Source organism: Maudiozyma barnettii (assembly GCF_903064755.1).
Source record: "Maudiozyma barnettii strain CLIB 1767 genome assembly, contig: KABA2_01, whole genome shotgun sequence".
NCBI lineage: Eukaryota > Fungi > Ascomycota > Saccharomycetes > Saccharomycetales > Saccharomycetaceae > Maudiozyma > Maudiozyma barnettii.
In genome coordinates, this window is record NW_024545238.1 from 687,217 (window position 1) to 714,301 (window position 27,085).

The following is a 27,085-nucleotide window of genomic DNA, read 5'->3' on the forward strand; positions in this document are numbered from 1 at the left end:
AGTTGGTCCTGTTCAACCTTTTAAAAATGCATGACAGCAGCAAGTTACAAAATTTATACAGAATTCCTGGCAGTAATTACTTTTTGCCTTCAAAGAAATTTTTGTCTGACGGTCTGTTTCCTTCTATCAGGTTCTACTAAGAACGCCCTTGTAGGACATGAGCTACATTTTTTGCTTTTACTTTTTAGTATCTTTCATCTTTATCTTTCATGAACTCCATTCGTGCGTGACCAAGATCTTATAACAAACGTTCGCACGAAATGTAACTGACGCACATTAAATACCGTATGTACCCTTTTCCATCTATCCATCTATCCATCAAAAAAAAAGAAAATAGGGGAAAGGAGAAAGGATTTTGCAAATGACGAAATATCTAGGTGATAAATAGTTTTTAGTGCACTAGTTGAAAGAGTACTCGGATTTTACCGACCCTCTTTCTAATTTGTCGAGCGGAAACTACCGAAAAGATTAATTGTGGCGTCGGGTCATTCAGTGAGAAATGATAATCTCTATCATCTATATATTTTAGGTGGATGACGGCAAAAAAGTTTATATCATTAGGAACGAGTGAGTGATGCCCAAAAATTTAGAGATTCTTTCTCATACAATATTATGAAAGGGAGGGATGGGACGGGGGGAGGAACAGCGAAAGAGGAGGGAAGCGGGATACAACCGATCATAATAAAATTAGTGACATATACAAGCCGCGGAAATGAAGAACAAATTAGAAATTAGGCTCTTAATAAATAGGTTAACATATTACAGCCACTCACCCTCCTCTATCTCCTTTTTTTTCTTATTTCCTTCAGCCGGTCGTATTTATGTGCCCTTAGTAATTCTTACCTTATTGAAAAATTATATATGGAGAAGTAGTAACAGCCGCAGATTTAACTTTGTTTAGTTAAGGATACAACAAAACAGAATAAGAAGTGACGTCTTAATTTAGGTTCTTTAAAGGAGTTCCGAATGAAAGGAAGGAGGCGGCTGACAAATGCCATTCAGTTATTTTTCTGTTTTAGCTTATTGACCACGAAGTACCTTCATCACATTTATTTTCTCTTAATTGCTTTACATAATAATAATGTATTATCTGTTTCTCTTACCCCTGATGACATTTTTTCCTTCATTACTATCACTCACTACTCCTGTCTATGTATAAGCCACTCTTCTCAATATAAATGACAATAAGGGTGATACAATATTGTTTTCAGAATAATCAAAGAATAATTTATGTGTAATGGTAGTTAGTACCTACAGATTACGTAACTTTTACTATTTATTTTGAAAAGTAAAGAAATATGTGATAAATCTTGTTTACGGATAATAATAATATATTATATTTTATTCTTATGTTAATGTATCAATTATATGTATGTAATATAGAAATAGAAAATACACTGATTAATATAGATCTAAATTAAGTATATACTGGGAATAATGTGAATCCCTTATTCTTCATTTGTTTCTATTTGGTGTATATCTTCTTATTTTATTTTATTTTACTTCTTTTTTTTTTGTTATGTTTTCTTTTTTTTTTAGTGCCTCATCGTATCATTTGGTTTAGAAAATTAAAAAATGTTAACTTATTTGAATTTGTAACCAATTAAAGATTGAGTAGCCTTTAGAGCTTCATATTTCACTCTTGAATCACTATTATTCAATAATTCCATTATAACAACTTTACCATTCATTTTATTTAAAACATCAATACTTTCTGGTAAATAATCAATAACGTGTGTAATATCATTTAATAAAATTTGAATAATAACTTTATCAGTATTTTTTTCTTTAAATTCAATTAATAAAGAAATTAATTGTTTAAATAATTTCCAATCATCTTTCTTAAATTCATCAATATTATCACTCCAAAATCCATTGTCAATATGAGGTGGAGACCAACAAATTAATTTAGAATTTAATTCAGCAGTATATTCATCAATAGATGTTAATTCATTATATTCTTCATCAAGAATTGCCTTTAAATTAACAATACCTTCTCTTAATTCTTCATCAGAATATTTTCTACCAGTTAAACTATCTAAAGTTGGAATACCATTACCAAGTAAGATTAAATTCTTAATAAATATCTTATGACCTTTAACCGGCTTTGAACAACACTGCAATAAGATAGAAATAGAAACTCTTGTAACTTTCTCCTTTATGGTTACCTTAATCAATTTCAATAAATTTAAAAATTCGTTTAAGTATTTAATAGTAATCTCACTAGCAATTTGGTTGTCAAAAGTTAATAACCAAATTAACATTAAGGAGTAATATTGTAATTGAATACCAAGGTTGTTGGTGTTAGTGTTAACAATAACAACATTATCATTACCATCATGATTACTGTTATGATCATATGGTAAGTTATTCTTATTATTAATGGATCTTCTAATAATTTGAAAAATAGTTGGTAAGATTTTATCCTCTTGTTTCCAAATTAATTGACGATATTCTGGAATGGTACATAATTCTTGTAATTCTCTTATGGTAACATAACAAGTTTCCATTTCATTGACATTTTGTAAGATAGAAATGAATATTTGATTATCTAATAATTGTTTAACCATTCTTTCATTAGCCTTTGAAGAAAATTGAACTAATAGAGAAACAATATTAAAGGATGATATTAGAATAGTTTGTTGGTCATATGACTCAATAAATGAAACATCAAACAAGTTCTTCAATTGATCAGGGTTCTTTTCAAAAAATTCAACAGTGTCATTGGCAATGTGAGTGACATCGCAAGATAAAAGTTCACTAATCAAATTTAAGACAGATTTGATGGAATCAGTGTTGCTAGAGGTAGCAAGTAGATGTAGTAATGGTAAGATAACGTTCTCATTGATCTTCAAGGTCTCTAAGTCATGTTCAGTACCGTTATTTTTCACAATAAGATTTTCTAGCTTTTTAGCAACAGCGGCATCTATTTCACTAATTTCAGAGGCTCTAGCTAAAGCATCCCAAGCAACCGAACGAGAACGGATAGCATTACGGATTTCAGTAAAATGGGTACTGTCCAATAGGATTCTTTTGGCTTCTGTAGTCATTATAATTGAGTTGTATCACTTCTTATCTTAAAAACAAAATTTTGGCAATACTGAAAAAATAATAAAAAAATTAGTCTATTTTCCTGGTTTTATAGCAAAAGTTTGAACGTTGATAAGTTTTTAACAATTAAAAATGGTTTTCAAATGTTATTAACGATGTGTTTTGACTTGATAATGGGTCGATTCACCTTATAAGATTGTCTTCTTAAGTACCATTTCTTATTTGGTTTCAGTATATATTTTAAAATATGGTTAACTAAGCAGCCACTTTTTCAAGTTGCTGCAACCGCTTTGAAAGTATCCGCGTTTTCTGTGCAAAATATACTAGAAAAAAACAATATCTCAGACATTTTTCCTTTGTCGATTTTTGGTGCAACCAAACCCAGAAAAACTTAAAGTGAGGGTAATGGGTGACAGGAAATATTTAGTGAACCTAGAACCTTTGATGGAGCTGAGGTTACTCAATTAGAAAATATATATATATATTTTCAAGATTAAAGATTAAAGATCGTATCACTGTACCTCAACGTTATACTTGAAACTCGACATGTATATGTAGATTACAACTAATAATACAAAGAAATTTGCTTACAGGAACCTCTGAACTGGTTAGACCCATCTAGAGTCTTGTTTCTATAACTTTGAAAAGAATGCAGTGCTTGTAAAAGTGTACATTGTCAAATTTAAGGCATCAAAAAAAGATTAAAAAAAGTCATTACGAACAATTACATACCCATTATTATAGTATTACGCACGCCCATGTATAGCCATATTAGAATGTATAAATTAGTAATATCTTGATGAACATAAGTCGGAGACTTATTAGTACGTCAAAAACAATATTAGTAAAATTGATTAAAAAAATTTATTAATTGTATGATTTATATAATGCAGATATATGTTAATTATTATGTTATGATATAACTTAGTATACATAAAAGGAAAAAAAATAAAATATATAAATATTTTGTAAAAGTGTATCATTTTTTATATTTTATTTTCTTTGGGTAAAAGAGTTCGTTATAGTGGGGGGGTGTTGTTGTTGTTCTTTTAGGGAAACACAACAGGAAGTCATGAATATTTAAGTAAAAAAATAGGAAGAGTTAAATTTATGAGGTAAAAATAATTTTAAAAAATCATTTTAACTCAAGAAGATTCCCTGTCGAATTCTTTACTCATGTCAGCGTTTTCAATAGCACCACAAACAGTTTCACACATAATACCAGTGACTAAGTATGGGTCAATGTTAGAGGCTGGCCTACGATCTTCAAAGTAACCGTATCCTTCCTTAGCGACAGATCTTGGAATTCTGATGGATGCACCTCTGTTGGCAACACCAGCAGAAAAGTTAGTCATGGAAGCAGTTTCATGTCTACCAGTTAATCTTTGTTCGTTATCAGCACCATATAGTCTAATGTGTTCAGCATGTCTCTTTGATAATTTTTCAATGGCAGAATCAATGTATTTCATACCACCTGGGGCTCTCATATTCTTAGTAGAGACATTAGTGTGACAACCAGCACCATTCCAGTCACCTTCCTTTAATGGTTTTGGATGGAACGAGATCTTAACACCGAATTCTTCAGCAACTCTATGTAGGAAATATCTAGCGACCCATAATTGATCACCCATGTCGATACCAGTACATGGACCAACTTGGAATTCCCATTGAGATGGCATAACTTCAGCGTTAATACCAGAAAGTTCAATACCAGCGTAAAGACAAGCTCTGTAATGAGCTTCAATGACGTCTCTAGCGTAAACTTTACCGGCACCGACACCACAGTAGTAAGGACCTTGTGGAGCTGGGTAACCACCCTTTGGCCATCCGTAAACACCATCATACATGTCGAACAAAGTATATTCTTGTTCTAGACCGAACCAGATTTCTTCATCCTTGTGAGCAGCGAAAAGCTTAGCAGCTTCATGTCTGTGGTTAAATTTATTTGGAGTACCATCATTGTTGTAACATTCAGCTAGAACAACAATGTTATCACCTCTTCTGAAAGGATCTGGGTAATAAGCACAAGGTTTCAAATAAATATCGGAATCGCTACCTGGAGCTTGGTTAGTAGAAGAACCATCGAAGTTCCATTCTGGTAGTTGATCTAAAGAAGTGATAGCCTTCTTTAAAGTTCTACCCTTTGAACGTAAATGACCAGTACCATCGATCCAAATATATTCGGCAATTACTCTACCTCTTTGATCTAGATCTAGATATTTTTGTAGAATTTGAGTCTTTTCAATACTAACGTCAGACATTATTAATTAATTATTGTTATTTGTGTGTGGGTTTGTTTAAAAGGAGTAATTATATTTGTTTATAAAAATGAAGGGAAACAAATAAATAATAACGCTGTTAAAGTATTTGAATCTAATGAAGGTTAGATGTATATCTTTTCTTGGTTGATGATGTACTTTAAATTTTTTATAATAAAATATAAACTTTCAAATTAAGGAAACTAATTCTGATTTCTAATGTTTCTTTTCAAAACTATGTCTATATATATATATTTTAAAAAAGAAGATATAACTATTAAATTAACATCTGTTTTTGTCTTCTTTGTAAAATAAAATAAAACAAATTACTTATCTAATTATGATTAATTTATTGTTTAATTAAAGATAATTAATTAATCTAAAAATTGGTGATGATCATGACAATACTCAATATCCTTAGTGATGACTGTATGAAAGAAGACGATAAAAATCTTTTAGTGGTCCGTGTTCTGTATTGTAGTAAATATTGTATCTATCATGCAAAAAGAAAGAAACATAGGTCCCTCGCGTCAAATTCTGTGTAATTTATCAAGAAGAAAGAAGAAAAATGTCCGTGTATCCATATGATAGTTAAGTAATCTAATCTTAAATGTATACAAAAAAGACAAAGAGAGCGAGCGCGAGAGTAAGGAAAAAGGACAAATGGGGCTCCGAGACCAGGACAAATTATCTGCTAAGTAAATAGGTATTAAGAAAACGTTTTTGGTCGATGACCTGCGGTAAGTGCTGTGTGGAAATGTGAACAGATCGGGAAGGATGGCCCTATGACTATTATGTGTGGGGGGAGGGGGCTAAATGAGGACAAAGAAAAGAAAAGAAACGAGAAGACAAATTATAACAACAAGCCATCTCTAATAATAGCCTGGTTTGTGTGTGTCGCTAATTATTGTGCGTATTATTTTTAATTAATTAATTAAATACCGCATAATAAGGGTCATGTCACTTGGTACGTGCAGACCCTGTCCACATACAGATTTGAGTATTTCACAAATAAAATATTGTACAAGATTGTTGTGCGACGGTTTGTTTCCATTGTACGACTTATTATTTTGTTTTTTTCGATGAGGCTCTGTTTTCCATTCAGTTATTAAACATGTGAAAGGGGGTCAAAAGAACTAACTGCTTTCCTTGAATATGCAGTGTCATCTAATACGACGTGCACGTTTGACTCGTTCAAGTACTCTTTATTTTTCTTGGCTGATCGAGCCAGAGTGGCTTCTAAAATGCGAGCGACAACACAAAAAAAGAAATTCGGAGAGCATCACCCATGTTTACATTTGTCCCAGTGAAGGACATGAAAGTAGTGTCCCATGCACTCACTCCACAGATATAATGGAAGGAGAGACAAAAGTCGATTGAAAGGACAATAATAATAAAAATATAAGAAATAAGGGATTAATGATCATAAGATATATCAGCACTTTAATGTGCGTGTTATTATTGTCTTTTGCTGATTGCACGGAATAATAATAATAATAATAATGCCAATAGTAAAGGACTTGAGACATCTCTCTTAGAACGGTTGCCGTTCAATATAATTTGTTTGCCTCTTTGATTAGTCTGGTCATTCATTTTAAGCTATCTTTTTCGCACATACACATACATAATACATATATATATATTTTATGTTTTATTTTCTATTTCCCGGTAGTGTGCATGATATTTCGACAACGCCGTTTGTCATTTAAGTTTTGATCAAACAGATAACGTCACAAATGTTTTTGTTTATGATTTTATTTGACTGATTATTTTTAGTTACCAAGATATAATGCAATGTAATATGTACATTTGATTACTATACATTTCTTCTTCTTCTTCTTCTTCTTCTTCTTCTTCTTAATGTTTTTAAATTTTACGTTTAACGAATGCCCAATGGGTAAATAAGGATTGTATTGGTGATGTCAAATAATACGCCAGAGTTATGTAACTTATTTCAATTTATTCAATTTAGTTGTATTTTATTTGTATTATATAGGGAATTTGTCTGTTATTAAAGGGACCTGCTTTATTATTATTTCAATAGAGAGATCTTATTATTTTATTATCTCCATCGGTCTTTTATTTTATTTTATTTTATTTTATTTTATTTTAATTTGTATTTGGTTTTACAGGAGAGAAGGAAGACTTTCTGATTTACAGATAGGTTAATATCATAACTTGTGACTCTATCATATGTTTTTTGACGTTATCAATAAGATATTTCCCCTTTCAGGTTGTCTCTTTTATTTTGTTCTATCTTTCTTTCTTTTTATAATGATCTTAATAGACTTTAATATTGAATAAATTTTAATGCCATAGCATTTGCATCATTCATTTTACCAAATTAAGGCAAGAAAGTTACATTATAATAATCAATCTTTAGAGAATGATTATTATTTTCGAACATTCTACTTATTGAACAAAATCGATGTTGTTTTCTGATTTTCTTTTTTTAATGAATATGTCAAAAAGATTAACAAGAATAACTTGTTTTGATATTACGTATAGAAATCTGCAATTCCTTTTTTTTTTTAATAGAAGGATTCTCGTTATTGTTGTCCTTAACAAATCTTGTCAGTAGAAATATAATGTTATACTTCACTGAAAATAATATCTTTGTCTACGAAATTATTTTTTATTCAACAAGGAGGTAAAATATAAAAAAAACTTTTTTGCTTATATTATTCTTATTATTATTACATATGTTCTTTACTTTTTTTTATATATTTATTTATCTTTATATATATGTACTCAATTATTTCTCATTGGCAGCCTCACCATTAAGTTCCTTTTCATAATCAGCTTTGGTATACCATTTAGCTAACTCCCATGATGGTAAATTAGACATTGAGACACTACTAGTCCATCCTTGAATCTTACGATCCATCGTTATTTGACTAGCAAATGTGGTGATTTTATACTGTGGGAATCGTGTAGATAATTCTTTGATAATACGTTGCTCCATACCATTAATTAATGATGTAGAACCTGTCACGATAATATTGGTTAATAACATTGAATATATATATTCCGGTGTTGTGGCTGTGGTGCCTAAGGAATTGATACCAACGTTGTTGTTATTATTATTATTACTATTATCGTTATTATTACCAAAAATATTATTCTTTGATTGAGTATTCATTGGTTGAATAGTCATAGACGCACCGAGGGCACCAATGGTATTTGTTCCGACAGAACTAACACTAGCACCAGCTTTCTTAATGGCTTTCCCTATTATTTCTCCAAGTCCATCCTCCTTGGTATATTTATCAGATATCATACTTGGATTAAACAATGATTCAGCCAATTCATAACATTGACGAGATTCTAATGATATTGTTTGGTTTGACAATTTATATAAGAAATTCTTCTTCTGCAATAATGGGTTATTGTTCTGAATAGACGCAATTGCAGCACTATCAAGCTTGGCTTCGGCATTGTTGGTGGAATATTGTTGTAGTTGTTCTTGTTGTCTAATTTGCATCTCTGCTTGTTCTTTGTAAAACCTTTCTAATTCTGGTAATTCTTTATCACTTACTTGTAACATATTCATTTTAAAATCATGAATCCAAGTATTGGCTTCCAACCAAACATCAACAGAATCCTTGTAGTTTGATGAATTATTATCCTCTGTAGAAATGTTAATATCGCCTTCTGCATCTATTACTTCTGAAGATGAAGAACTGTTCTTCTTCTTTTTAACGATATCTTCTACTCTTTGAGTGATTCGGTAATCCAAGAAATCACCTGCAAATCTAGATCTCATAACACTAGTCTTGACGACTGTACCATCAACAATAGGTGTAACATTACAACCGGAACTTCCTAAATCGATGACTAAAGCAGAGGTCTTGCCCATGGCTAACGCGATCGCCAATGGTTCAATAATGATTTGTAATACAGGAACATTCAATTTGGTGAACGCTAAATCAAAATATCTTTCAAGAACTTTATTGGCTAATTCACTTTTCAAATGTGGAACAGTAATAACCAATGGTAAATCTTGAGGATCACATTTCAATTGAGTATCATAAATATACTTCAATTGTTGTTCGATGACTGACCAGTTGTATGGAATCCCATTCTCATCTACAGTAGTAAATACTTCTAGATTTTCATTAGTGTCTTTATCCTTTTTGGCTATGGCCTCTTCTAACATGGAAATTGTACCAAATATATATTCATCTGAACCTTTTTTCAAATAACTCGAAGGTAAAATACATTGAGGTAATTCAGTGTTATTAAAACCAGCAATTGTATGGTGAGAACCAATCTTAATAACAACACATTTCTTGTGATGTGACATTGTTTACGTTTTATTTGGTTGTTTAATTTAATTTCAATTCGGTTTGTTGACTTTATTCAATATCGTTTCAAAAAATAAGAGAAGGAAAAACTTGCCACTTTAAAAAGATCAACAGACTAAAATATTATACTTGAAACAAATGTAATATAAAATTCTTGCTTTGCAACTCTATAATTCTGTTATAACCTTCTTTCTTTCCCTTTAATTCTTGTTTTCTTACGTGTTTCTTGTTTTCTTGTTCAAGCCATTATTACCTTAGTGTTTGATTGCTTATTTTACTCGATTCAAAAAAATTGGCGATCACCGCGAAAACTACGAAATTTTTTTGCCTCAAGCCCGTGACTTTTTCTAAAAGAATGATAATGTTGACATAAAAGTTGTCACATTTCATTACGAATTTAACATTAGTATTATTATTTTAAGATTTATATTAAAATTTCTAATGTATTTCATGTATCTTTATGATTCTTTCTTAGATATATTAAAAAAGTCTGTTCTTTACAAAAGGTTTCTTGCAAGACGTCGTCTTGTTTAACCTTATTTTAAAACCTATTTAAGATATTTAAGATTTGAGGATTGATATGACTGCTCCAAGAAAGTTATAAAAGAGATGTTTATTCGTATTATAACGTTTGTTACAATAAAAGGTTTTATTAGAAATTCTATATTGAGAAGTATCATCCTAGACGATTGTTTACGGAAAGGGGTCAACTCCGGCATATTTTATCATTTAGTAGGCTTAAATTAATTTCGATATTCCTTTTTTCTGTCCTTTTCAAAATATTTTATCCCAAGTATTGTAATTAATAAGAAAAAAAAGATAATACCTGTTGAAATAATATCACTAACATAAAAAAATATATATAAATTACGTTCTTATTTAATCAAGAGATGTCTTTTATTCATCCCAATAACACTAACATAATCATTCTCGTAATGTAGTGTTCATTGACCTCCCATTAGCCCTGTGTCGCGATTAAATAAATAGAAAAAACCCAATTGTGTCGAGTTTAATAACAAGTTGCTTAATCAATATTATATCGGCTGCCCTTAGTCTTATAACTGCAATGCCAAGTTAGGTTCAATTACCATTGTGGGAAGATGACCATTCACGCTTATCCATATCGTAATAAGTGATCTTTGGTCGAGTCAAAAATTTGCAAATTTTTTTCTTTTTTCAGTCATCGCAAGAAGTGAAAAATATTGAGTTTAATGCTGTCGACGAAGGATGAAAAATTATTCATACAGTGACATCTTTTTGCTACTGGTAAACGTGTGCGTGGAAGGAAGTAAATACTATAATGTTTATACACTCATATTGTAATCTCATCGTTGCATTCATGATTGAGATGTTTCGATTTAGACTCTCATAGCTTTTCCTGTTTATCAATTTTAGTTTTGTGCATTTGCTTATATGTGAAATTTCAATAAATCCATATATTCTTTTCTTGTATATATTTTTTATTTTATTCTTTTTATTCTTTATTATGCTCAAGAGAGTGTTTGGTTTGCCGTTACAGTTAACAAGTAAACGAACATTATCAACAATATTCTATCAAAGAATGTCTGAACAAGCTACTACTAATCCAGCAACTCCAGCTGCTGATGTCCCAGTTCAACAACACAAACAAAAACCTGGTAAGGGTAAGAAATCCAAGTTACAAGTCTCGTTGAAGACTCCAAAGGGAACCAAGGATTGGTCTGAAACCGATATGGTCATCAGAGAAGCAATTTTCACAACTTTATCAAACCTATTTAAGAGACATGGTGGCCAAACTATTGACACTCCAGTCTTTGAATTGAGAGAGATTTTGGCTGGTAAATACGGTGAAGACTCCAAATTGATCTATAACTTGGAAGATCAAGGTGGTGAACTAACATCTTTACGTTATGATTTAACCGTTCCTTTCGCAAGATTTGTTGCAATGAACAACATTCAAAATATTAAAAGATATCATATTGCTAAGGTTTATAGAAGAGATCAACCTGCCATGACTAAAGGTAGAATGAGAGAATTTTATCAATGTGATTTTGATGTTGCTGGTGCTTACGAATCAATGGTTCCAGATTCTGAGATCTTGGATATTATTGTCGAAGGTTTAACAAGTCTAGGTATTCACGATTTCAAGATCAAATTGAACCACAGAAAGATCCTAGATGGTATTTTCCAAGTTTCTGGTGTTAGTGATGAAGATGTTAGAAAAATTTCTTCTGCTGTCGATAAATTAGATAAGAGTCCATGGGAAGCTGTCAAGAAGGAAATAGTTGTTGACAAGGGCCAAACTGAAGAAACCGCTGATAAGATCGGTGAATATGTGAAGTTGAATGGTTCTCTAAGAGAAGTTTACGGTGTTTTATCCAAGGATCCTACCATTTGTGCTAACGAAAAGGCTTCTGAAGGTTTGAGTGAAATGGAAAACTTGATGAAATATACTGAAGCCTTTGGTATTGACAATTTCATTTCCTTCGATCTATCTCTAGCTAGAGGTTTAGATTACTACACTGGTCTGATTTATGAAGCTGTAACGTCTGCCTCTGCTGCCCCAGAAAATGCTGCCGAATTAAAGAAAAAGTCCAAATCTTCTGAAGACGCTTCTGAATACGTTGGTGTTGGTTCCATTGCCGCTGGTGGTCGTTACGATAACTTGGTTAATATGTTTGCTCAAGCATCAGGTAAGAAATCTGGTTCCCAAATACCTTGTGTTGGTATTTCCTTCGGTGTTGAAAGAATCTTCTCCCTGATTAAACAAAGAATGACTTCAGCTGATATTAAACCAATCTACACACAAGTTTTCGTTATGGCCTTTGGTGGTGGTAAGGACTGGACTGGTTATTTACCAGAAAGAATGAAGGTTGCTAAGCAACTGTGGGATGCTGGTATCGAAACTGAGTATGTATACAAATCTAAGGCCAATCCAAGAAAACAATTCGAAGCTGCCGAAAAGTCCGGTGCTCCATTGGCTGTCATTCTAGGTAAAGAAGAATATGCTGAAGGTAAATTACGTATAAAGAGATTAGGTCCTGAATTTGCTGATGATGATGGTGAATTGGTTGATGCGAACGAATTTGTTGCTATTGTTCAAGACAAACTATCACAAGTTCATGAAGATGGTGTCAATGAAGTTAGTCGTTTGATTAGAGGTCTATAATAATATAGAAAATAATTATTCAATAAATATTTTAATGCCTATATGTATATATAATGTTACAAATTTTACCTTATGTGTATCCATCCATCTATTTTCTCCTTGATCGAAGTTTTCTGGTTTTTCTTTTAATTTTTGTTCTAGCATTCGTCGAGTTACCGTTTAATATATCATCTAAGTGTGATTTATCAGAATCGCCAAGTTCTTCTACATCACTTAAACCTTCATTCTTCATTGCAAGGAAAGATTTCCATTGCAACTCTTCTATATTTAGAGAATCTTGTATAATGAAATCCTGTTTCAACATATCCTGAAAACTATCTTTTACCATTGATGATGGCGTAATTCCCAAGGCTACTCTAGCCTTCTCAACATTTTTGCTTAGCACTCTACTTGTATCTGGAGATTCTGAAATTTCGTTAAACATCTGGTTAATTATTGAATAAAAATCTGAAATACTGTTAAAATGCCTTTCCTCGCACATCCTCAACACATCCTTAAATTTCGACTCTTCAACTGAATATTTCAATTGTTTAAATATATCACTTGACATAAACTTTTTTATTATGATATTATTCAAGGTAAAAAGCTCAGGATCTTTAATTATATCATTAATCAACCTATCAGTCGCCACTTTTTTGATTAAAATATTATTTCTGTCATAAACTAAATTTGATAATTCTTTTAAAGACATTAAATCAGGAGAAAGAATTTTACAAAAGGCGAGTCTATCATTTATCTGGTTATTATCAAGAAGGTCATACGAGTAAATGTTAACATTAGCTGGTTCAAATAATGGGGCACCGTCATTAAGTTCTCTCTTTAGACTCCAATATTTACAAATATCTAGACTAGCATTCCGCAAAATATTATTATTAGTTACAGTCTGTGATAAAACAGACTGTAACTGATTAACAAATATCATCGGTGCAATCGGAAATTTTCTAATATTCGATATAGTATCATCTAAGGTACTATGTTTTTTGCCTGTTACTGTATTATCGAGAAGATCAAATGTATTTAACTCATGAACCTCATCTTTTTGTTCCTGAATTCTATCTTCTACACCTGGTATAGTAACTGAATGTTTATCACAAAAACATTCCAAATTTTCACCACCGAGTGCCATCTCTGCTAAAGATCCGGTAACTAAATGAGTCATTTGATACCCTGCTTTCATTGCACAAGATACATGGAATGCAGTAAAACAATTCTTATTACTGCATTGAATACATGCACCGCGTTTCAATTTACAAATAGAACATACTAATCTCCATCTTGAGGCAGGTATTTTTTCAATCCCTTCGACAGGTTCTAAATAATGCCAGTTTCCGAAACATAATTCCCTAACCCATACTGCACACCAAACATGAACCCATGTCCCACAAGAAGTTTGTTTCAATGGTCCTCCAATCTCGGGACAAACACAACAATATGGTTTAGTTAAAGTTAAATTTTTTTGAATACAAGGCCTACATAGCCATGGGCCTGGGGGTATAAATAATATTCCATAACAATCTTGATGTACTGCCACATTACACGAATCACAAAATATAATAATGTTACTTGTGGTCTCTTCTGTGTTACAAACTGAACATAATTGTTCAAAGGATGCTAATGGTGGAGCTGGGATTGGGAAATGAGATTGCATATATGACCATTGAAACTCTAGAATAGATATTAGGGCTTCAAATTGAAGATCATTTAGGTTTAGATCTGGATATAACTTGTTTAAATGTCTGATAAATAAGATATCCTGTTCATCCATGTCATACTGTATCTTGAAATTTTTCAAACCTGGTGAATCTCGAATAAGGTCCCTCATATTAAATACTTGATTTTGTTCGCTGGAATCATGCCGTATCTTAACCATATATGATAATGATGACAATTCCATATTGTCAATTTGTTCCCGATGAGTCTTTTGTGTTGATATTTTCCTTTTCTTCGATGATTTGGGTTGTTGTTCCATCTCGATAGTTTTTGTATTTGTTTCGATATCTTTAGCTAATTCTGAAATATCAAATTTACATTTATGGAAATTTGCCACTGTATTGCCAATAACTAATGGTTCTGTATTTATTTTCCCATCGATAATGGTTTGTTTATATTGGATTACTGTATGTTTTGATTTATCATTATAAGATTCTTCAAATTCAGGTAATTTTAAACCTGTAACACTTTCAACATCGAATATTAATGGAATTAATTGTGTATCATCAAGAGAAGGATAAAATTCTTTGTAATTATTTTCTTCTCTCAGTTTTGGACCATCATCCTTTCCATTACTTGTCATATTTCCAAAAGGATTTCAGTTTGCAGTCACAATAAAAACAAAAACCTAAAACATAAACATAAACAAACTGTGATGCCAACGATGAAGTTTAATCTACTGTATAATTCCTCCAAAAAGTACTTGCGATGGGTGTATATATAGATATATCTTTTAAAGAGTACCCTTTATTTATCCTAATTTCTCTTATTTGGTCTCTTTCTTTAATTTATATTTTTCAGTTTTTCTTTTGTTTACAATTAAATATTATTAGACAGGGATCATCATCAGGGGACCTTTAAGAAGAGAAATTGGCAATAAGACAACAGACAGAGACAGTTCAAGTATACTTCCGAAACAAATACATACATATATATATTCAACGACACTATAGTAATGACACTAATATCAAAATGTATGCCCTTTGTTATACAGACAAGGCAGTGTAATTAGTTACACAATCACTCTTACTATAATATTAATTATAAAATGTTGTGCAGTTTTTGTTAGATAAACTGAACATAGCGCCTTGTTTTAATTTCAATTTTTTTGACTTTGACGGTACCCGAACTGAACGCTCTCGAATTTCATTATTTTTCAGTTTTCTTGAATGTAATAACAGAATATCGTAAACTTCACATAATGTATTTTATTTTTTGACTTGAGACAGGTTAATTCTTTCTACTTCAACAGCTTCCAATAGAAAATAATACGACTTTGTCAACATTAGTAACACATCTGAAGAAGTATACATTCTTTTACATTGAGTAGTACAGTTTTTACCCAGTGATTATCGTTAGTTTCTATATATCAGGTTAGACCACCTTTTTAAAGTATATTTAGAACAATACATTTTATATTTTGGTTTGTTTTTAAAATATATTCATCGAAAGGTATTTTCAAGATTCAATTATAGTCAAATTTTAAAATGGTAGCGTCTTCATTGAGAAGTTTTATTAAGGATGTGCGTGGTGCAAAGACGTTAGCTGATGAAAGATCAATTATAACTAAACAATCTGCAAAGATAAGAACCAAATTAAGAGATGACCATTTATCTAATGAAAAGAAAAGAGTTAATATCCAAAAGTTGTTATATTTGTATATTCTTGGTGAAAAGACTCATTTTGGTCAAGTGGAAAGTATTAATCTAATTGCATCTGATAATTTTGTTGATAAGAGACTTGGTTATTTAGCTACTATATTATTACTAGATGAATCTCAAGATTTATTAACTTTATTGACTAATATGTTAAACAATGATTTACAACATCCAAATAAATATATCGTAGCTTTGGCATTGAATACCTTGGGGTGTCTAAGTTCTACAGAGTTAGCAAGAGATCTTTATCCTGATGTTGAAAATATTCTACAGACATCTAACGATCCATATTTATTAAGAAAAGCTCTACAATGTAATGCAAAACTAATATTTAAGGATAGATCCTTACTAGAGATTTTCCCATTAAGTATAATCTCTTCGAAATTACTAGCTAATCCAATTGTGTGCACCCATGGTGTTTTATTAGGTGTTTGTAAAGTATTACAAGCTATCTTTATAAGTTTAGATGATACGTTACAGAAAGGTAGTGATAAAAATGATAATGAAGAAGATGATTCAATTGAAGAAGATATTCAAGAAGATATTACTATTATTAAGAGCATCAGCGATTTAATACCACAACTATCTACTCGTTTATCCTCATTGAATTCCAAAAATTTAGAACCTGCATATGACGTCCAGGGGATTCAAGATCCATTTTTACAATGTGAATTAATTGTAACATTGAAATGGTTTTTCAAAATCGGTAATCATTTGAATCTAGATGAAATCACCCAATATAATAATAATTTTAATGATTTACTTACTCAGTTAGCTACCAATACCAGTTCTGCTAAAAACCCAGGAAATGCCATTCTATATGAAGTAACAAAATCTATCTTTGAATTAAAATTGACTCAACCTTTAAGAGTACTTGGTATCAATATTTTGGCCAATTTTCTAACTCCAAGTAAAAATTCAAATACAGGTAACAATGTGAAATATGTCGGTCTTAATACATTGATTAAAGTGGTACCTGAAGAACCGGCATCTGTTCAAAGATATAGAAAATTCATTTCTCAATGTTTATATGATTATGATATCTCTATCAAATTTAGAGCTCTTGGCTTAACATTTGCTATCATGAATGAACAAAACATAACTGAATTAACAACCGAATTGATGAAATTCTTGGGACAGATATCAAAGTCTCATTACAGTTATGTGACATCGTATATTGATATGGATGATTCAAAGGATCTAATTGTTTACACTGTTGACAACCTTTTGAAAAAATTCGAATTATATTCTAATGATGATGAGAAGGCTAAATTGGATTCTTTATTAACAATCCTAAAGATGTCAGGAACTTTTATTGATTTGGAAAAGGCTAATGACTTTCTGGTTGCCTTGAATAATATGGACGATTTGAACTACAAGATTAATACATTTAGTAAAGAGTTAACTGAAATATTAGACCCCAAAAATAAAGCAAATACATTGTGCGGTAATGCTTGTCTAGATTTGGTTATGATTTGGTGTATCGGTGAATATACCGATCTTATCAAACTACATTCATCTACGAACAAGAATATTGTTAATGACAACTCAATCGTTAAGTATTTGTCTGACTTAAATAACAAGTATAGACTGTCTCACGACACTAGAATGATTCATTATATCTTGACGGCAGCTTTAAAACTTTCATCCAAAATAATCGATGGCCAGTCTATGGAAAAGTTAAGACAAATTATTGTAAGTCATTCGAAGGATTCGAATTTGATGTTACAGACGAAAAGTGTTCAATACGAATTATTTTTCAATCAACCTGCTGCGATGAAAAAAATATTTTTACAAGCTATGCCTAAATTTGAAAGGAAAAATATTAATGTATCTGCAGCCCAAAGTCATAATACCACTGGATCCAAACCTGAAAACCAGAATAATGATTTACTTCTTGATTTACTTACAGATACTGTTGAAAAAACATCTCCAAATGATACTTCGAAACCATTCGAAAACAAACAGCATGATATTATCGCCGATCTTCTTGCATCAACAGGGAATAAATCACAAAATAGTAGCTCAACTATCAAAAGTTCTCCGGTAGAAGTAGTTACATTACCTTCTGGTGCTGTTTCAATCCACGATGGCGATGAATTACAAGTATATGAAAAGATAATTGATATTTCACCAGGTCTGGCTCACCTAGAACTATACATTAAGGCCAAAAATAATAAGATATCTAACATCCAACCTTTATGTGCTGTTCCAAAGACTCAAAAACTAACCTTAAGCCAATTGCGTCCAAGTAACGATATAGACGTAGGTAAAGTTGTTAGACAAACCTTAAAGATTTCTGGTTCAGGAAAATTGAAACTCAGAATCAAATTGTCTTTCCAAAAAGATGACAACCAAGCAAGCGAGAGTGAACAATTTGACTATAAGTTGGACAAAACGATATGAAATACTATTTCTTAAGCTCTTTAATGCGGAACCAAGTATAGTATTGAAATGAATTTAATAGCGATCGGTATGGTTAATGAAATAATAAACATTATATACATATTTAATGCAATACCTAGTGATAGCGTGTAAAATATCTACATAATACATATATACATGAACAATCAGTAACTGATAAGGCAATATAATAATGTTTTCAAAATCTTAGTGGGTGAGATATCCTTCTATATCCGAAGAGTTGGATATACTCAGACCTTACATTTCGTTTAGTGTCTAGAGATACCTGTAGCGATCGAAGCGCTAGCATTTTCAACAGATTGTTTCAAGTTGTTAGCTGCTTTATTAGCTCTACTTGCAAGGAATTGGTCATAGAATGGTTCAATAACCTTGCTCCAAATCATGAAAGCACCACCAGTTGATGGAATAGCAATATAAACTAAGAATATAACTTTGAGGAACCAATAAAAGGGGATTAGGTAAATAATGGCACCTGACCAGAACTCAATAACATTTAGAAACCCAAAAATGATCCAGTAGGATAATAGTTTCATATCATCATCTTTTGTAGTTGTTTTAATAGCTTGGATCGAAAAATAGGTAGGTAAAACAAACCCAGCAAAATTTGATAAAATTTGACCAATACCACCAATGTTTAGGAAAGTTAGCAACAGGTAAATAAATGTGAATGCGGAGATCAAATAGGATCTTGGAATTTTAGTCTTCGTTTCTAAATTTCCAAGAAATGCATTTTGGGCAAATTGCTTATTATATTAATTTGATTGTTAGTATATAAGAAATTGATTAGGAGGCTTACTAGCTAATAAAAAAGTTACGTACTTGATCAAACTGTTTGAATTGAGATTGGAAACTAGATTTAAAGTCAGACATTATTAGGGAGTGTGTTTTCGGCAATAAGTCCTATTATGAATTACGACATTGAAGTATTGAAAGCAATCTGAAATTCAATGTGTTTTCTAAAAAGTAGTAGATAATAATTTATGAACAAAATCCCCTGACTTAGTTCTTAAGATTTGCTCTTTTTTCGTTGCGCGGGAATGTCAAAATTTTCGTTTAAAGGGACTGCAAAAATAACCTGAATAAAAAGATAAATATAATAGATCTCTTAACTATTCTAGGATACAATGGCCATGCTCTTTCTTCGCTATAACTAGTTACATAATGTTAAAACTTATGTTTAAAACTAATTACCCGTTTGTTTAAACATTGTTTATAACAGCTTGCACCAATAAGTTCATGAAAAGATAAAAAAAAATATAATGAATTTCTCAGAACTTCCACATATATTTTTAACTTTTAAGAATATGATCTATTTAGGTAATAAGAAAGTAAATCTTATTATGATTTAAAATAATTAACCGCATGATATCTTACAAATTCGAGAAGAGATATTAATATGTATTCTTTCGCGATGAAGCGTACCATTTTTACCAAACTAAGAGAGATCAATAAACTTTACTTTTAAGATACCTATTATGATGTATTTTAAGCTAATTTTAAATTCAAACATATATAAAATCGAGGTGATATTAGATTAATACCGCGTAATATGAGAGGGTGTTTTAACGGTACCACCATGTAATGATATGAAGTTATACCTATCTTGACAATTGCAATTTGTATGGTAGATTAACATTTCTATGCTTTAAGGATGTATCTGTAATATATATTATAAATTTAAAGCGAGAAAGCGAGTCCAAGTAGTTACATGTTAACACTACTATAACTAGATCCTTTGTATTTACTCTTTATCATCAACAACCATCACTCTCTCGGAATATCTGACGATGCCAAATTAGACATGAAGGCCTTAAGGAAATTCTAAGAACTTTTTCCTATCGCCTTAGGTTCCGATGCTACAAGAGCTTTGGACAACTATACTTCCTGGGAATCCATGGTAAAGAACCGTGTTACCCAATGTGGCTTCAAAGGAGAACAAACTATCGATGCTATATCCTTCACTATGAGAAACTAAGTAGCCACATGAATTCATAGTTATTTAACCAATACTAAATCACAGAATGGTCAACTATCAACAGTTGATGAAGTCTTTGAAGTCTGCAGAAATTAATACACAAACGAGACTATTGATCATCAAAAAAATCCAAAGTCTCTAGATCCGAAGATTGGTCTGAATGACAGGGAAGAAATTATGCAACGCTTTAATCAACTGTAGAGAATCTGAGATAGAGTTTCCCCCTCTATTAGTCTCTTCAAGCTTTACTTTATTTAATTCGGACATTTTTTAATACGATAATCGATCAGTCTCTTTATAAAATATATAATTTATAGAACGAATAGAATCTAACTTCCAATGTAAGTTCAGAATTCTTTGTCTTTATATATGTTTTATTCTAATCTCAATTGAGGTTCGAATTATGTTTTGTTTCATAATGCGATTAACTTTGTTTCATGTTGCCACATATTTTGTTTCATATTTTAACACACTTCATAATAACTGTGCTTAAAGGTAGTTCTTTGCCTATTGAAATTAAGTGTTGTGCATATTACTCTTAATTTCTGACAAGATTATACATTTGAATATCTATAACTATGTCCGATAATTTCAACTCGAATACTAATCGTATATTCTCGATTTCAAACTTACGTTTACACAACGTTACTATTCACAAAAGATGAGAAGTTTAACAATAGCAACTCTGTTTAATAATTCATATGTAAAGAGAACAACAATTATGGAAATAAGTTCTAATTAGTTATCAACATAGTAATAGTAATTAAATATAACCGTCTGTTACATATTTGTCTTCAAGCATATAAGATTGCAATACAAGATTTTCAAGAAATGCGGATTTAGCTCAGTTGGGAGAGCGCCAGACTGAAGAAATACTTCGGTCAAAAAGAAATCTGGAGGTCCTGTGTTCGATCCACAGAATTCGCATTATTTTTAAAACTTTAGCCGCTGACATCTTTGGAGACCAAATATTGTTTTTTTTTTTATTTTTTGATTTCAAGATGAACATACAAAAGTTTATAAATGTTAATTGGATTACATATCCAAGAACTTTTTGTTTAGTGATCCTTCAATACATTGAAAAATCAAGAGCGCCACTGACTAATAAATTATTCAATTAGTTTATTTCATTAAGGCAGGGTGTACAAATTTTAATATAAGTTTAAAAAATTATTTTATGTATTCATTAAAAATGCTTTTTAAAATAATATAATTCTTGACCTTATATATCAAATATAAAGGACTGAGTATTTACTACGAACTAAAATGTAGCAATTCCCTCAGCCCATGTCGAGCTGGAATATTCATTTCATAAGGGGTATGTCATAAAAGAAAACCATAGTAATTGAAAACTATGATTGAAGAATAATTTCATTCAAAGTGGCACCATATGGGTAGGCATCATTGTCATAAGTACCTTGTACAGAAACGACGACATATCTGGCCTTCTTCCAATCATTAGAACTTGCACCTGGTAGACAACTCAATGAAGTGTTGTAATTGACCTTACTATAGTCGACAGTAAATTCAGTAATGTTACTTGGTACCAGAACAACTGCATCCGTGACATCAAGTTCAGAATAGTATGGAAGAGATGGAACAACCTTTTGGTCATCTACAATAGTAATAAAAGTTTCTTGTAAAGGTTCAATATTTGGTAAGGATTGAATCATGTTGTTGAAAGAACCTAATTTCCAGTTTAGAATATCAGAAATATCAGAACTGCAGGCACCAGATGTGGATTCATTACCGGAAGACATATAATGTTCTAAGTAAGCCATAGCTTCAGCAGTAGCATCTTCTTTAGTACCATTGCTGTTTTCAATAATGTAGGTCACATTAGTAAACAGAGATTCTAGTAATTCGGAATGTGGTAAGATGGAAATAGATAGGTTTTGAGCTGGTCTGTAGCCCCAATTAATGAAACCCTTGTTGATTTGTTGTTCAGAACCTAGGTCAATCAATAATTTAGCATTATTTTTGTCAACTGGTTGCCAATGAGTATAATTATTACCATCAATAGCAGATAGACCGACATCACCAGCAACACCACTAGTTAGATTGGTAATTTGTCTGTGTTCAGCTAGATTACCTTCGACTGATAGTAAAGGCTTGTAAACTGGAATGACCAATTCTTGACCTGGTTCAATAGTGTAGTAAATACCATCATCAGCAATTCTAACTTGACAGTAAGAAGACCGACGTTGCAATGTCTTGTTAGATGGAATGTAGAAATGAATGTCTGTATCATCAAACTTATCTCTATTTGGAACCTTGATAGTAATAGAACTGTTACCTTGCTTGTTAACGACAGTACCGTGAGTCTCGTCAATAATGAAATCAATTGTATTACCCATGTACTGGAAACCTCTAATAGCTAGACCTTGTGGCAGAGTGCCTAACTCAGTTGGATCGAATTTCAAGAATCTATCCATTTGATTGGTAGAGTTATTTACCTCATAAGAGTATCTAATACCTGTTAAACCAAAAACAATACTTTGCAAAACACCACCATTACCAGTTAAGAATGGGAAAGCTGGGTTTAGACCACCATTAGTGTCATAATTATCATCAGATTGTTCGCTGAATTGAGCAAATGGCATTCTCATGTATGGGACAATAGCCTTGTACAAGTAAGATTGAGAAGATGAACCATGATTTAATAGACTTTGAGCAGCAGCAACAAATACTGGGTAAGTCATAGCAGGACCGGAGGCAGCTTGCTTACCAGAGTAGTAGTACAAATCATTAATAGCGTATGCTGCACTGATAGGGTCGTCAATAGTATCTAATGGATAAACCACTAAAGTAACATCTGCTTGTTTAATTTCGACACTACTGTTCATACCAGTATATTCCAAAGTAATATTAGATTCGGCTCTTGGAATGATGATATTGTTGGAGATAACCATCCATTTAGAGTCTACAGCTTCATTCAAATGGTGTCCGATATCAGTAGCCCATTTCATTAAAGTCTTAATACCTGTGTTAGTAAAAGCACCATTGTCAACATGGTTAGCATATTCATCAGGATCAGTAGAGTTTAGAGTTTCATATTTACCAGTTTGGTTGTTCACTCTAACGAAACTGGTGAAGAAATCAGCAGCATCCTTAACTAATGGCCAAGTAGTGTATCTCAAGTAGTCTTCGTTTAAATCCTCGGTAGCTCCACTTAAGAAGATAGATAAAGTAGAAAATGCAATATCAACATTTAGATGGTATTCATAATCGACACATGGACCAGTAGAAGTACAATTGGAGAAACCACCAGAAGTCCATGGGTAAGCAGCACCAGCGTAACCATATTCTCTTGCGTTCAATTGAGCTTGGTGATGAGTAGCATTTCTATAACTGTTAATGTTTTTAGCGACCTTTGGAGCAAATGGTAACAAAGCTGGAGTCATCCACATATCAGCATCCCAGAAGACTAAACCACCGTAAGAATCAGAAGATAAACCACTAACTGGCAATAGCATACCTCTTTCTTGAGTAACATTGTTAGGTCTACTGTTTGCCAATAAATGGAATAGAGAAGACTTAGCAGCTAGTTCCAAGAAGGAATCAGATGGAATTTCAATCTTAGCATCACCGTAAAGTTCGGCCCAGGCAGTATCATGGGAAGCTAATAGTCGATTATATTGACCCTTGTATTCGTTTGCACAAGAAATAGCAGTATCTAAGTTACTACTGTTAGTTAGACTAAAAGTTGTAGACATAACACCGACATATTTTCTTACTATAATCTTTGGATTTTCTTTGGTTAAGATAACAGCAGCAGTTTGAGAAGCAATGTTATCAGTCGAGTTCGATTGTGTACCAGTAAAACAAACGTTACTAGTGACATCACCAGTCGAAGAAAGAAGTTCAATTTCAGCAGTAGAGAATAAAGCAGCATTGTTATAAGGAACGTTGTCAGGTTCAACAATCATGAAGATACCATCATTCTTTTCATCATAACCAGAGTCTTGTAAGTAAGTTCTCCATGAAGTACTGTGGTTGAATATATCATAAAGTTCCAAAGGACATTCAGTGAAGTTAGCTGGTAAGTTTTCAGTGTTCAAAGAGACTTCTAGATTGACGTAACCTAATTGGTAAATATCTCTGTGAGAGACGATTTGAGATGAAACGTGTAATAAACCATCTAACCAATCCATAGTAGTGTTCACAATACCGTTATTTATGGACATGTTTTGAGAGTAATTAGTGACTTGGTCAGCGGTGACGTTCAAAGCATTGAACCATAATGGAGTTTTGGCAATCTTAAATTGTAAATCGGTCCAATCTGGAATTGAGGCGATAATGTTTGGATAACCTTTGTCATCCAATTCAGGAAAGTTAGTCTTTGTTAAATGTTCTTCCAAAGCGTAGAAATCAGCAACAAACGAACCCGCATACCTTGGATTAAATTGAGGCCAGTCATTATTCAAAGCGGCTGATTCATTAGTGAATAAAGTGATTTCATCTTGAGCATAACCTAACCCTATATTTGGAATTCTTGAACCAATATAACCGTTAGCAACATAAGGTTGTCTACTGAAGACATTTGGAGAAAAGAACGAAGTACCCAAGATACCAGTTTCTTCATTATAGTATGTATTATTGGTATCTTGCAATAATTCAAAAAATTGTTTAGAGGCTAATCTATTATCGTTGTTATAATCCAATTCATGATCTTCAGCAGGCTTAATAACACCAGTTCTATCTTGAACAATAGAAGTTGGTAAAGCTTCAGTTTTAGAGTTTGAAGTATCTTGAGCAGATGATGAATTTGGAACGATAGCTAAAGCTGCCAAAAAAGATGATAATAATAAAACCATAGCGAAAGTTACAATAAAATAGAATTTGTACCTTCTTAGGGTATTAAAGAAATTTGAATTTGTTTCAACTAAGAGTTTATAATTGTTATTATTATTATTATATTTTGATAAACCAAAAATGTTAAGCATTAAAAAGTAATAAAGAAAGAGATATTAAAAAGAAGAGGAAGAAGAGATAGATGCAAATGAAAATGAATATTATTGAACAGTATTTATATGTCTTTTCGAAAACATTTAAATATGAAAAAAAATATTAAATTTTTAATCAAATAAAGTTGAATTCAAAACGAAAGTCAACAAACACCTGAAGGGTATATGATATAATTTGTTAAATGACTAAAAAGAGAAGGACAGATTAGGTTATCAAAAATAATAATTAAATGGTGGTGGTGATGATGGACAGATAACGTTAATTTATTAAGAAATGAAGATACAAATCTCAGTAAAACCTCACAGACATATAAAAGATATACAAAACAAATAAAATGATGTATATCTCTGTCCGGATATGTCGATGAGAGGAATATTATTATTTACAGAAGAAATAGTAGAATAATAGTGAGCAATAATAATAACAATAATACTAAACTTAGTTAGGAAAACAAAATAAAAATGCGGGGTGAGGTGTATATGTTATTGAAAGTAAATGTAAAAGTAAAGTTAATAATAATTGTGACAGTTTTTTTTAAATAACAAAACTAATACGAAGTTAAACCCGATGATTTTAAGTTGTTAAAAATTTCTCTCTAAGTGTTCCAAATTATCCCTTCCTCTTAACTAATTATCGCTCTCAAAATAGAAGTTAAATATATTGAGAGAACTTTTTATGTAATGAATATTTTACTCTCCTACAATAAAAATTTAAGTTCTAAAAAATAGGGATAGTTAATATTCTCTTTTATCCTCTCATGAAATGAAATAAAATTAAGGGAGTGAAGAAGTCCACACAGAAGCACTTAATGTAGTTAAATAATAAGGTATATACAGCTTTTTTATTTTTTATTTTCTTTTTCGTCTCAGTGGGGATAATAACAATAAAGTTGAGGCTGAGAAAAGATATGGGGGGGGCAAGGGAAAAAAGTCCGAAAATTAGGGAGACCAAAAAGAGAGCGGGTGTGGCCCGAATAAGAAATAGATACTTTTTGTTTAGAGGATCGGAGAGTTCGTAGTGACAAACAAACGTACAAAAGATCGATTAGTTACCACTAACACTAAAAGGTCAATTACTGTTCCTAAAACAATAAAACTTAAAAGCTTAAAAACTAGAAAAGAGGGTGGGGTTAATAGTTGAAAAGGAAGTAAAAAACCAAGAGGAGGATATAATAGGGTAAGCCCTACTAATCAGAAAGAAGCAACTGGTGATATAACACAATACTTACTTATTATAAAAACAGAAACAAAAATAAGAAAGAAAATAGGACCCGCGGTTTTTTTACTTTGATGAACTTCACGTCAATAAATAGAATAGAATAGGAAATAGAATAGTAAATATTTTCATCTGGTGATGACTCGTTCTGGATGACGTGAAATCTCACCAATTTTATAAGGGGAATGGTTTTACTAAATGTGCCATACAGAGAGAGAGAGAGAGAAAGAAGTAGAGAAAAAAAATAAATAAAAAGGAAGTACGGGCAAACCTAAAAATTATAGAAATATTCTAAAACTGACACCTGAATTTTGCCCTTACAAATATCTTTCGTAATTCTTCGGCTTCTTTCTCACGCGGGGGGGGGGGGG

General features: G+C 31.7%; 8 protein-coding genes and 1 non-coding gene across 9 annotated transcripts; 3 read left to right on the top strand and 6 right to left on the bottom strand.

Annotated features, from left to right (window-relative positions):
* Window positions 1–1,583: 1,583 nt before the first annotated feature.
* VMA13 (H(+)-transporting V1 sector ATPase subunit H) lies at window positions 1,584–3,050 on the bottom strand (the record flags this gene model as incomplete). The annotated part of the gene is made up of 1 exon (XM_041548240.1): window positions 1,584–3,050. The coding sequence occupies one exon, from the start codon at window positions 3,048–3,050 to the stop codon at window positions 1,584–1,586; it is 1,467 nt and encodes a 488-aa protein (XP_041404174.1).
* A 1,146-nt stretch (window positions 3,051–4,196) lies between these two features.
* GLN1 (glutamate--ammonia ligase) lies at window positions 4,197–5,312 on the bottom strand (the record flags this gene model as incomplete). Its single annotated transcript, XM_041548241.1, has 1 exon — window positions 4,197–5,312. One exon carries the CDS (start codon window positions 5,310–5,312, stop codon window positions 4,197–4,199), a length of 1,116 nt encoding a protein of 371 aa, XP_041404175.1.
* Window positions 5,313–8,064: 2,752 nt separating this feature from the next.
* On the bottom strand, window positions 8,065–9,615 carry ARP7 (Arp7p; the record flags this gene model as incomplete). The annotated part of the gene is made up of 1 exon (XM_041548242.1): window positions 8,065–9,615. The coding sequence occupies one exon, from the start codon at window positions 9,613–9,615 to the stop codon at window positions 8,065–8,067; it is 1,551 nt and encodes a 516-aa protein (XP_041404176.1).
* A 1,487-nt stretch (window positions 9,616–11,102) lies between these two features.
* On the top strand, window positions 11,103–12,764 carry HTS1 (histidine--tRNA ligase; the record flags this gene model as incomplete). The annotated part of the gene is made up of 1 exon (XM_041548243.1): window positions 11,103–12,764. One exon carries the CDS (start codon window positions 11,103–11,105, stop codon window positions 12,762–12,764), a length of 1,662 nt encoding a protein of 553 aa, XP_041404177.1.
* An 88-nt stretch (window positions 12,765–12,852) lies between these two features.
* Window positions 12,853–15,057, bottom strand: NTO1 (Nto1p; the record flags this gene model as incomplete). The annotated part of the gene is made up of 1 exon (XM_041548244.1): window positions 12,853–15,057. The coding sequence occupies one exon, from the start codon at window positions 15,055–15,057 to the stop codon at window positions 12,853–12,855; it is 2,205 nt and encodes a 734-aa protein (XP_041404178.1).
* Window positions 15,058–15,961: 904 nt separating this feature from the next.
* On the top strand, window positions 15,962–18,538 carry APL4 (Apl4p; the record flags this gene model as incomplete). Its single annotated transcript, XM_041548245.1, has 1 exon — window positions 15,962–18,538. The coding sequence occupies one exon, from the start codon at window positions 15,962–15,964 to the stop codon at window positions 18,536–18,538; it is 2,577 nt and encodes an 858-aa protein (XP_041404179.1).
* A 266-nt stretch (window positions 18,539–18,804) lies between these two features.
* YOP1 (Yop1p) lies at window positions 18,805–19,426 on the bottom strand (the record flags this gene model as incomplete). The annotated part of the gene is made up of 2 exons (XM_041548246.1): window positions 18,805–19,299; window positions 19,376–19,426. The coding sequence occupies 2 exons, from the start codon at window positions 19,424–19,426 to the stop codon at window positions 18,805–18,807; spliced, it is 546 nt and encodes a 181-aa protein (XP_041404180.1).
* Window positions 19,427–21,364: 1,938 nt separating this feature from the next.
* Window positions 21,365–21,458, top strand: KABA2_01S06974. Its single transcript is given in 2 exon segments — window positions 21,365–21,402; window positions 21,422–21,458. It is a non-coding gene; the product is annotated as a tRNA-Phe (tRNA).
* A 425-nt stretch (window positions 21,459–21,883) lies between these two features.
* ATH1 (alpha,alpha-trehalase ATH1) lies at window positions 21,884–25,477 on the bottom strand (the record flags this gene model as incomplete). The annotated part of the gene is made up of 1 exon (XM_041548247.1): window positions 21,884–25,477. The coding sequence occupies one exon, from the start codon at window positions 25,475–25,477 to the stop codon at window positions 21,884–21,886; it is 3,594 nt and encodes a 1,197-aa protein (XP_041404181.1).
* Window positions 25,478–27,085: the final 1,608 nt, after the last annotated feature.